At 46.6% G+C, this 12624-nt stretch overlaps 1 protein-coding gene across 2 annotated transcripts in view; it reads right to left on the minus strand.

Annotated features, from left to right (window-relative positions):
* Positions 1-12624, minus strand: part of LOC126459013 (uncharacterized) — a 371629-nt gene that overhangs the window by 30156 nt on the left and 328849 nt on the right. The window contains exon 1 of one of the 2 annotated variants that reach the window (XM_050095832.1): positions 10516-10611. The exons of the other annotated variant lie outside the window; for it this stretch is intronic. Within the exon in view, the coding sequence (XP_049951789.1) occupies positions 10516-10527 (12 nt within the window). The 5' untranslated portion in view covers positions 10528-10611. Of the gene's footprint in view, positions 1-10515; positions 10612-12624 lie in introns of those variants that run through there. 2 annotated transcript variants of the gene reach the window in all.

Consider the following 12624-nt stretch of genomic DNA (forward strand, 5'->3'; position numbering starts at 1 on the left):
GCCGCACGTGTCGCTCTGTGAACTGCAGACGAATGCTTTTTAGACGCTCTGTGACCAAAATGGAACTGAGACAGAGGATGACAGACTAAAGGCCGAAATACTAAATGTCTTTTTCCAAAGCTGTTTCACAGAAGAAGACTGCACTGTAGTTCCTTCTCTAGATTGTCGCACAGATGACAAAATGGTAGATATCGAAATAGACGACAGAGGTATAGAGAAACAATTAAAATCACTCAAAAGAGGAAAGGCCGCTGGACCTTATGGGATACCAGTTCGATTTTACACAGAGTACGCGAAGGAACTTGCCCTCCTTCTTGTAGCGGTGTACCGTAGGTATCTAGAAGAGCGTAGCGTTCCAAAGGATTGGAAAAGGGCACAGGTCATCCCAGTTTTCAAGAAGGGACGTCGAACACATGTGCAGAACTATAGACCTATATCTCTAACGTCTATCAGTCGTAGAATTTTGGAACATTTATTATGTTCGAGTATAATGACTTTTCTGGAGGCTAGAAATCTACTCTGTAGGAATCAGCATGGGTTTTGAAAAAGACGGTCGTGTGAAACCCAGCTTTCGCTATTCGTTCACGAGACTCAGAGGGCCATAGATACGGGTTCAGAGGTAGATGCCGTGTTTCTTGGCTTCCGCAAGGCGTTCGATACAGTTCCCCACAGTCGTTTAATGAACAAAGTAGGAGCACATGGACTATCAGACCAATTGTGTGATTGGATTGAAGAGTTCCTAGATAACAGAACGCAGCATGTCATTCTCAATGGAGAGAAGTCTTCCGAAGTAAGAGTGATTTCACGTGTGCCGCAGGGGAGTGTCGTAGGACCGTTGCTATTCACAATATACACTCCTGGAAATTGAAATAAGAACACCGTGAATTCATTGTCCCAGGAAGGGGAAACTTTATTGACACATTCCTGGGGTCAGATACATCACATGATCACACTGACAGAACCACAGGCACATAGACACAGGCAACAGAGCATGCACAATGTCGGCACTAGTACAGTGTAAATCCACCTTTCGCAGCAATGCAGGGTGCTATTCTCCCATGGAGACGATCATAGAGATGCTGGATGTAGTCCTGTGGAACGGCTTGCCATGCCATTTCCACCTGGCACCTCAGTTGGACCAGCGTTCGTGCTGGACGTGCAGACCGCGTGAGACGACGCTTCATCCAGTCCCAAACATGCTCAATGGGGGACAGATCCGGAGATCTTGCTGGCCAGGGTAGTTGACTTACACCTTCTAGAGCACGTTGGGTGGCACGTGATACATGCGGACGTGCATTGTCCTGTCGGAACAGCAAGTTCCCTTGCCGGTCTAGGAATGGTAGAACGATGACGGTTTGGATGTACCGTGCACTATTCAGTGTCCCCTCGACGATCACCAGTGGTGTACGGCCAGTGTAGGAGATCGCTCCCCACACCATGATGCCGGGTGTTGGCCCTGTGTGCCTCGGTCGTATGCAGTCCTGATTGTGGCGCTCACCTGCACGGCGCCAAACACGCATACGACCATCATTGGCACCAAGGCAGAAGCGACTCTCATCGCTGAAGACGACACGTCTCCATTCGTCCCTCCATTCACGCCTGTCGCGACACCACTGGAGGCGGGCTGCACGATGTTGGGGCGTGAGCGGAAGACGGCCTAACGGTGTGCGGGACCGTAGCCCAGCTTCATGGAGACGGTTGCGAATGGTCCTCGCCGATACCCCAGGAGCAACAGTGTCCCTAATTTGCTGGGAAGTGGCGGTGCGGTCCCCTACGGCACTGCGTAGGATCCTACGGTCTTGGCGTGCATCCGTGCGTCACTGCGGTCCGTTCCCAGGTCGACGGGCACGTGAACCTTCCGCCGACCACTGGCGACAACATCGATGTACTGTGGAGACCTCACGCCCCACGTGTTGAGCAATTCGGCGGTACGTCCACCCGGCCTCCCGCATGCCCACTATACGCCCTCGCTCAAAGTCCGTCAACTGCACATACGGTTCACGTCCACGCTGTCGCGGCATGCTACCAGTGTTAAAGACTGCGATGGAGCTCCGTATGCCACGGCAAACTGGCTGACACTGACGGCGGCGGTGCACAAACGCTGCGCAGCTAGCGCCATTCGACGGCCAACACCGCGGTTCCTGGTGTGTCCGCTGTGCCGTGCGTGTGATCATTGCTTGTACAGCCCTCTCGCAGTGTCCGGAGCAAGTATGGTGGGTCTGACACACCGGTGTCAATGTGTTCTTTTTTCCATTTCCAGGAGTGTACATAAATGACCTTGCGGACGACATCGGAAGTTCACTGAGGCTTTTCGCGGATGATACTGTGGTGTATCGAGAGGTTGTAACAATGGAAAATTGTACTGAAATGCAGGAGGATTCTCAGCGAATTGACGCATGGTGCAGGTAATGGCAATTTAATCTCAATGTAGACAAGTGTAATGTGCTGCGAATACATACAAAGATAGATCCCTTATCATTTAGCTACAATATAGCAGGTCAGCAACTGGAAGCACTTAATTCCATAAATTATCTGGGAGTACGCATTAGGAGTAATTTAAAATGGAATGATCATATAAAGTTGATCGTTGGTAAAGCAGATGCCAGATTGAGATTCATTAGAAGAATCCTAAGGAAATGCAATCCGAAAAGAAAGGAAGTAGGTTACAGTACGCTTGTTCGCCCATTGCTTGAATACTGCTCAGCGGTGTGGAATCCGTACCACATGGGGTTGACAGAAGAGATAGAGAAGATCCAACGGAGAGCAGTGGGCTTCGTTAAGGATCATTTAGTAATCGCGAAAGCGTTACGGAGATGATAGATAAACTCCAGTGGAAGACTCTGCAGGAGAGACGCTCAGTAGCTCGGTACGGGCTTTTGTTGAAGTTTCGAGAACATACCTTCACCGAAGAGTCAAGCAGTATATTGCTCCCTCCTACATATATCTCGCGAAGAGACCATGAGGATAAAATCAGAGACATTAGAGCCCACACAGAAGCATACCGACAATCCTTCTTTCCACGAACAATACGAGACTGGAATAGAAGGGAGAACCGATAGAGGTACTCAAGGTACCCTCCGCCACACTCCGTTAGGTGGCTTGCGGAGTATGGATGTAGATGTAGAATATATGTTTGTCTCTCGACGTTACGAGGGAGAGAATCCCTGTAGTTAAGCAATCCTGGTCTCATCTGAAACGTGAAATTACGACGCGTTCCTCTTGACGTTTTTACTGCACAAGCTGATATTCCGGGCGCGTGCGGAATGCAGGAGGCAGCGCGACCTTGGCCCTGGAGCCGCTGGAAGCGCTGGCCGGCGTCCCCTCTGCCACGTGCGGCGGTCTCGGTCGAGTCGGGCTTCCGCAGAACACGCCGGCCCTCCTGGCGCCGCGAGCGACGGCCCTCGCTGTCGCCGTCCCCGGTTCGAATCCCCGCGCTCGCAGGGCAACCGATTGGGGGCTTAGGCGGCTACACGTCGGCCGCGGGCCATGTCTGCCGGCGCGGCGGAATTAATTCCTCGTTAGCCTCTTAATGGCAGCGGCCCGTGAGACGCCCCGGAGGCGGCGCGCCATTACCGTTTAAATGTTAACCGGCGATTAATTAAGCCCTAATCGATGGGATGCGGTGGCAGCGTGTCCGCCCGCAGCACGCGCCTCTGTTTCGGGGCTTGCGGCCGAGTGCGTGCGTGCGTGTGTGCGCGTGTGTTCAGTTCCCCCGCCCACCCCCGGCGTCGTTGGCTTACGAAACACCGTGCCCTGGGGTCACCCACTGATCTCCGCGGTAACCACGGAGCAGAAGATCAATCGTGCGCATAAGTGTATCTACGTACACGAGGACCGAAGTACTGTAGTTCTAGACCCTGTAGTGCAAAACAAGTAAACGGGTCGTATTCATATACAGCGACGAAAAACGTATGAAGAACACGTTCGTATTGAAAATAAATGATCGTTTTCCATATGCAATGTATCAACAAATAATTAAAATACTATCGAAAAAGGAAGCTAATTTTCTCGAGAATAACTTATAAATTCTTTAACTACACTGAGCCTACGTTAAAGGTCTGCCTGTACCACTGATTTGCGACTCTCTTTTGTTTACAAAAATTCTGACAAATTCAATTGCAAACATGGCCTAATTTCAGCCGAAACGGCGTTCCGGCACCTCCCACGGATTATTTCATGGTTTTTTATTTATTTATTTATTTTTTAACCTAGGAATACAAATAGACACCCAAAAGCTCCGCTTCACCCAGCAGCTACAATGCAAATGTTTGAACATTGCAACTGGGAGCAGCTGAAAACATGATGTCATAGTTACGAAGGCTGCCGACTGGTGCTGATGTATATCGACTATAAATAGGGAGCAAAGTGACATTGCTACGGAGCAGATGGTAGCACCTGTATATTAAATCCTGCAGTTTTATTGTTTCGGTTATAAGGAATCATGTTTTAAAAAACCTAAATTTCAGAAAGCATTTAAAAAAAAAATGCTTTCTGGTTGTAACCACCAGTTTTCAAAAATCGAAACTTGTGATTTTTATCGCTGGGCTTGGGGGTGGGAGTGGAGGTGGGGAGGGTTTGTATGGTTGAAGAAGTGCGTTCTGGCACCTAAAATTTTAGAAATTAACCACTGCTTCCAAATAACACAAATTTAGTGAATCAACAAATACTTGTTGAATAGTAGTTCCTAAAAAACAGACTGTCTGTAGTTTGATACAGGATTAAGATTTTTCCATTCTTTGACTGATTATAAAGGTCAGTCAAATGGAAACGAGGCAGATGAAAAAAAGTAAGTAGACTGTTTATTATTTCAGAAGTATCGCAATAATTGTCAATAAATTTATCCGACTCTGAGATGAGAAGGTCAGTGCTCTCATGGAAAAATTTTTGCAGTTGTGTTCGGGACTTCTGTACGCAGGTGTGCACTTCTTTATCCGAGGCAAATCCACGGCTATGAATGTCTTTCTTCAGGGCTCCAAAAATATGGAAATCGCATGGGGAGAATTCGGAACCATATGGAAGACCCACACGTTGCCAAGGTTTTATCGACTACTCTGCAGAAGTTTTGCGGGAAGCCCTTAAACATCCTTCATACAGTCCCGACTCTCTCCATGCGATTTCTATAATTTTGGAGCCCTAGAGGAAGACATTTTTCGCCATCGATTTCCTTCGAAGAGATGCACACCTGAGTACAATCATGGTTCTCTAGGCAACCGAAACATTTTTCGTTGAAGGCTTTGACAGTAATGATATGCTCTCCCTCGGCTTCAGTACGTATTGTCACACGTCAGGAAGCACTAAATTGTCTCTTGTTGACATTACTAAACAGCACGGTGAAGTTTATCAGTTCAGCTACCCACTGTTCATCTCTAAGTGCATATAAAGGGGCGCCGGCCGAGCGGTTCTAGGCGCTACAGTCTTGAACCGCGCGACCGGTACGGTCGCAGGTTCGAATCCTGCCTCGGGCATGGATGTGTGTGATGTCCTTAGGTTACTTAGGTTTAAGTAGTTCTAAGTTGTAGGGGACTGATGACCTCAGAAGTTAAGTCCCATAGTGCTCAGAGCCTTAAGCCACCCAAAAGCTTGGCTGAGAAGTGCTGCCACGTCCTCCCCATTACCCCGACTTGGCGCTTACGGATTTCCCTGTGTTGCGAACCCTCTCGAATGCATTGCTTGGCGTTTCGCTCAGTAATGACGTGGAATTGAGGGTTTGACTGAACGATGTCTTCGAGTGGAATGTAGATAACTTTTACTGTCGAGGCATTGAACACCTTGTCGAATGTTCGAAAAAATTTGTGAACAACAACTAAGAACACATTATTGATTGATTTGATGTTCATTTCTTGGCTGTGGCCGAGCGGTTTAGGCGCTTCAGTCCGGAACCGCGCTGCTGCTACGGTCGCAGGTTCGAACCGTGCCTCGGACATGCATGTGTGTGATGTCCTTAGGTTAGTTAGGTTTAAGTAGTTCTAAGTCTAGTGGACTGATGACCTCAGACGTTAAGTCCCATAGTGCTCAGAGCCATTTGAGCCATTACTGTCGAGGCATTGAACACCTTGTTGAATGTTGGAAAGAATTTGTCAACAACAACTAAGAACACATTATTGATTGGTTCGGTGTTAATTTCTTGGCTGTGGCCGAGCGGTTCTAGGCGCTTCAGTCCGGAACCGCGCTGCTGCTACGGTCTGAGGTTCGAACCCTGCCTCGGACATGGATGTGTGTGATGTCCTTAGGTTAGTTAGGTTTAAGTAGTTCTAAGTCTAGTGGACTGATGACCTCAGATGTTAAGCCCCATAGTGCTTAGAGCCATTTGAACAAATTCATTTCTTGTTTATTTTTGTGTAATCCAGAATTTTAAAAAACAGCCGACGGAATTTCTGGACCAGCCCTACATATGCGCCGCGGGTTGACGCCCTGACCGCCCAGGAAGTGCTAGCTGCAGGCTGCGCGGCACGTGGCGGTCCGCACGCGGAGTCGGGCGGTCGCGGCGGTGTGAAGGACACGCCGGCAGCTGCTGCTACTAGCCAGCGAGCGACCTTGCCCTCCCGTATCGCCGCCGGAATCGGCGGTCTCCCCACTCACTGCACGTGCACTTTCCCACGCCCGTCTGGGCGACAGCTCGCGATTATTCACACTTACGGCCTTGCAGCTAGGGGTCCCGACGTGACAAATGCGTTCAGTGTCGTAAGGAACATTTGTGTCCTAGGATAAATCCGTCTGTCGATTACCACAGACGTTCATCTGAGTCCTCCACATATCTGTTAGTTCCTTCCCTGCACTCTTTATTCATCCCATTATTTGCCCTTCTCTTCATCTTCCACTCGACTACCAGTCTCAAATCATCACAAGAGGTACGATTTTCCCAGCGAAAAGTCCGCACCGCTGATCTTTAACTGAGAGATAAAATATAAAGCTTTAGTCTAGGTACAAACTACGCGCGAGTGGGGTATTCCTGTCTGGTCTTCAGTCCGAATACTGGTTTCACGCATCTCTCCACGCTAACCTGTCCTTTAAATGCCTCTTGATCTCTAGTGCAGCCTACATCTGTTTCAACTCGTTTGTTGGTGCCTTGTGCCTCAGGATATGTTCTATCAAATGTTCCCTTCCTTCGGCGAAGTTGTATCACACACCACCGCGTGGGATAGCCGCGAGGTCTGGGGGCGCCTTGCCGCAGTTGGCGCGGCTGCTCCCGTCGGAGGTTCGAGTCCTCCCTCGAGCATGGGTGTGTGTGCTGTCCGTAGCGTAAGTTAGTTCAACCTAGCTTAAGTAGTGTGTAAGCCTAGGGACCGATGACCTCAGCAGTTTGGTTCCTTAGGAACTTACCACCACCTATTGTACACTTCTTTTTCCCCAATCTGATTTTATTAGATATCCGATCTAGGCTACATCCCATACCAACATCCTCAGAAAAATACTCCCTAAAATTTAAATTTATACGTTATTCGATGTTAGCAAATTTCTACTTTTCAGGCTTGCTACTGCCAGGCTACATTTTACGTCCTCTCTACGTCGGCCATCGTCAGCTATTTTGCAGCCCAAATAGCAAAACTCATACACTACTTCTAGTATCTCCTTTCCTATTCGACTGACTTAACTGCATTCCATGACCCATCTTTTACTTTGAAAACACACAATATCTTTTCGAGACACTATCCATTCCGTTCCATGTCTTTTCCAAGTTATAGCCATCTCTGTCAGAAATACGAAGATTTTATTTCTTCCTCTTAACTTTAACTTAACTGCTCCCTTATAAATTTGTCTTTGATTCCGTTTATTGCTCACTGAATGTGCACGTTGATTGTGGTCTGTCTTTGCAAAAGCGACAGATATAGAAAAGCGTCACCTGTCTTCAAAGAGTACTCATGTGGTGACTCGTGACATCATTCTAACGGTCGAATCTTCGTGGTGGCTGATATTTTCACTGTTATTCGATCGAGAAGGTGGAGATATAGCGGGTGGTTACAATTAAACTCCAGCTGCTCTCGGAGGTCCACTGTCGTCTGTAATTAAGGTATGGTTGCGAAACTAGGTAGATACGCTAATAGGTTAACGCGGAAAGGATTTACTCAGAAAAATGCAAATCTGGCGCTGTACAGCATTTTGTGGGCGTCCCTGATGCTCATATTGAACAAACTGTGCAATCGGCAATTAATAAGAAAATCAACGTTACATGTTCCTCACTTATTTCACCTTTTCTGTCCGCGTCCCGTTGCAGACTCATTACTGATGAACACGTTTCTATACGTCTTTCTTGCACTCACAGCGCTAAACATTCCCCCTGTTTCTCGAGGCGTGAGAACAGCCGACACTGTTTATGTTGGTCCATCCGTCAGTTCGACTGCCCTATTGGTTCTGTAGGAGTAAACTGTCATTGCAAATAAAAGAAGTAGTGTTACAACTGAATGAAATAATAATCCGAAACTTTGCAGTCACATGGAGTTTTATTTTACACAAGTTTACACTTTCCTCCACTGTGAAATCTTATATTGTGCCAAAATTTCATGCCCAGAATGTCTTCGCAAATGGAAATCAACGAGTCGGCTGACAGTGAGTTAAGAAACCGTAAAGACCGAATTTCCTGCGTAGCAACACAAGGCTGAGCAAGCAAAGCAAGCAGAGAGCTAAAAATTTCATAACGAGCCGAAAATATATTCTTGTCGTGGCATTAACGCTCACTGTAGTTTACCCCATGTTGGTGTGGTGTTATAGGAATGATTCAGTGTTTGTGCCACTAGTGCTAGCACTCCTACGAGGACTGTTCCCTCACCTCGATAATACCTTTGACCAGCTTAACGTAAAAATCTTTCTGAACCTGATTCGAGACTATACCTGACGAATCAGCATGGGGAAATCATCTAACTCTTGTAACAAAAATACTTTTCTTTCTGCGACACTAACTACCACAACATAACGCCAACAAACTTAGCCACGTTTCATTAATGTGAAACAGCTTCAGTTATTTGCAATACGTTTCCGCTTCTGCCCCACTGTCAATACAACCACTATACGCACATAATGAACATCGCTGTAAGATGTAGGACGTCTGAAAGACAACGCGCTGAAGTGGCGTAAGCCCTTGCCTGTACGCATGTAAGCGCGTGTCAGCCAGCACCTCCTATACTTTCGAAGCAGACTTCTTGCAAAGATATGTTTTCTGCTGTCTTCTTACTGAAGTCTTTTGTTTGTAACGTGTTCTGCTACAAGAGTTTCGTCGATCGCTCACGAAACCTAATTCGACTCACTAAACAAGGGATAATCTCATTTTTCAGTGTGGACTTCAGTTAGTTTGAGAACTAAGGTAAAGGAGACGTTACTAAATGAAAAAAGGGTACTTAGTGAGTACTGGTAACATCAGAAAATGTATTCGAAGTACGTATACTGAAATGGTCTGTTCACTAAAAAATATAAAGAATTTGCTCCATCATTCTCGTATGGTAGTGTAAAAATTTTCTTGAGTTTATAAAATACATTACACATAATTGCACCGTGAAACTGGTTTAACGCAGCAGTTAAAATTTCCTATTGGTTTAAACTGTTTTTGATAATTAGGAAGACATGGGAAAGCAGAGGTATAATGAAAAAGTGCTGACGACATCAAAATTCGAATCAATTATTATTATGACGACTTATATTATTTGTTAATCCCTTGATTCCCTTCCCCCCTACCTCCCTCAAACACCACCATCATCGGCTTCCAGAAGCAGTAAACAATTATTCTGCTTTGATTATCAAAATGAGACTACACTGGTTTTCTTCAGTTTGGCACAATGAAATACTGAAAATTTGTTTCCGAATTTTTCTTTTCAAAAAATGGTTCAAATGGCTCTGAGCACTATGTGACTTAACATATGTGGTCATCAGTCCCCTAGAACTTAGAACTACTTAAACCTAACTAACCTAAGGACATCACACACATCCATGCCTGAGGCAGGATTCGAACCTGCGACCGTAGCAGTCGTGCGGTTCCGGACATTCACAGAAAAGTCGACAGCGTATTTTAGTCGCAAGTATAATGGGACTATTCATCACTTTTTCACTGGACACTTAACAAACAGAACACAAAAAAATACTTTTTGAAATGGGCTAATCTAGCCAACAAATAAACAAAAGAAAAAAGGAAAATGATAATGTGTGTGGGCACTGCAGGATTCACTAGTTGTATTTTAAGATATCAAAAAATAAATAAATAAATAAAACGAAGAGGGAATCTACTAGCTTGTGAATCAGAAGGCACTTTTAATCAAAATCCACTGACCCATAGCTCTTGCTAAAATTTTTAAATTATCACAAATATTTGTAATGTTGCTAAAATGATGGCTGAAAGTGAAAATATATGACCTGTGGTCGTCGAGGGCGCTGCGGTTAAACTTGAGCCTGTTGGAGGAACCAGATGTGTGACTGATGCTGTCTAGCGAAGTTAGGTCACAGGCGTTTGCAGAGTGCTTCAGTGCTTTGTTTATGTCGCGAACGTCTGAACTGAACGATTAAACGAATAACTGAGAATGAGAGGAGACTCACCAGCTTGAGCATGTTGAGGACTGCGTCGGATCAGCTGCAACGGGCAGGACTGAGAATGTGCTGGCGAACGGCCGCCGGCGTTCCTTTATAGCCGCTAGTGGTCGCCGTGTAGCAAGTAGCGGGAGAGGGGGGGAGGGAGCGTCCTTGCCCGCGACAGACGCCGGGCGCCGTCCTCAGGGGACACCGACAGCCGGCAGGAAACAGTGTCTAGGACGAACCGCCATTTTTTTGGCAATTACCTGTGACCGGTTGATTTTCCGACGTATCTGTTCCGTAGACACTGTCCTCGTCAGTTCGCCCCCGGCGGAATTCGCGTATTGTTTAGTACAAGGCTGCCGTTGCCTCCTGCAGAAGGTGCAACGCTAGCCGCTACTCCTGTAAAGGACACACGGCGAGGTGGATCTGTTCCATTTAAGACAAAAATGGCTGTTTTTGCCACCTCCGTCTAGAGTAAAGGATATCTCCAGGCCAAAGGCATTGTGGTACAAACTGCTTGCATCTCAAGTCGGTGTCGAGGGAAGATTCGTTCATGATTCTCGTAAGTGATGTCTACTCTCAAGGCTACGCTTCACTTGATATTTATTATTCGCTTCGTACTTCACGCACCGCCGACAGTACATTTATTTACCTTTTCTTGGTTGTAACGAAAGGGAGTAGATCTCGAATTTTTGGGCAACAACTCCAACAGAGAAATTATTTTGTTTTACTTGAAGCTGCCCACATCTTTTGTGACTGTCATTACCAGCTGAAACCTTAATAACGCTCGAAGGGGCGAAATTAGATCATCAATAACTATTCAACTGTTGCTTGGCGACTCCATGGTGTGTTGTGCGCACCACGACCAAATAATGGATAGAATTGGAAGGAAAATCAGCAATGGCCGTATTTTGTTGTGCTGTACGGCACTGAGGATGGTCACTAAATGACCGAAAATCGATTTTGCTGACAATAAAACAACAAAATACGGCCAATGTTGATTTTCCTTCCAGTTCTATTCAACCGTTACTGAAAAAAAGCTACACATGAAAACGACCTTTTTTCAGTGAGTAATAACATTTTTCTCTCATCTTGGAAGGAGAATTTTATTTGTAGGTCCGCAGCTGGCAAACTCTCTCAAAACAGAGCGTCCACCGATACACTTTATTGTTTCTAGTTTACTTATGCACTGCCTGAGGAAAAAGTGAAGCACCGGAAGATGTGGACGGACATCTGTTAAACTTCGTACGTGCACACACCATCGGTGGGTATGTAAATGATTAGAGATGCAGTTATCTGTAACAGGTAGAACGCCCACAAGAGTACATTAGGGTTTAGTGTCGTTACCAGGCCTGGTAGGGTATATAAGGGAAGCGAACAGTGCCAGATGTTGACTGGTCGCTGTGAAAGGCAGAGAGACGTCACGTATTCGTGTGAGATAGCATTATGAGCAGATGATAGATTTTGAAAGGGGCCTCATTGTTAGTCTCCATTCGGCCGACTGGTCGAATCGTACAATACCCAGATTTTTGGGGTACTAGGATGTCATAGTGCGCCGATGTTGGCCAGCATTGGAATCTGAGGGCAAGCATATTTATCGTCAAGATTCCCACCGAGCACATCTGACCACTGCAAGGGACTATCGTTGTGTTCTGCGCCAAGCGTATCGTAACCTCTTCACATCCACACTACCGTCCGAGACCGAGCGAGGTAGCGCAGTGGTCAGCACACTGCACTCGCATTCTGGAGGACGACGGCTCAATCCCTCGTCCGACCATCCTGATTTAGGTTTTCCGTGATTTCCCTAAATCACTCCAGGCAAATGCCGGGTTGGTTCCTTTGAAAAGGCACGGTCGACTTCCTTCCCCGTCCTTCCCTAATCCGATGAGACCGATGACCTCGCCGTTTGGTCTCTTCCACCAAACAACCCAAACCAGCTACCGTCCGAGGAGCAGTAAATGAACTTCCTGCTACATTAAGTGTCGTACCGCACCATTCGTCTGAGACTAGCAGCAGCGGGAGTAGGAACTGGGGAATTACAGTCCCAAGCGTAGGCTGCTGCTAACACCAGAAGACGAACAGGTGCATTTTGATTCGTGCTGCGACTCGAAAGTGTGGACTGTTGAAGAATGA

This window comes from Schistocerca serialis, chromosome 1, assembly GCF_023864345.2.
Source record: "Schistocerca serialis cubense isolate TAMUIC-IGC-003099 chromosome 1, iqSchSeri2.2, whole genome shotgun sequence".
NCBI classification, from domain to species: domain Eukaryota; kingdom Metazoa; phylum Arthropoda; class Insecta; order Orthoptera; family Acrididae; genus Schistocerca; species Schistocerca serialis.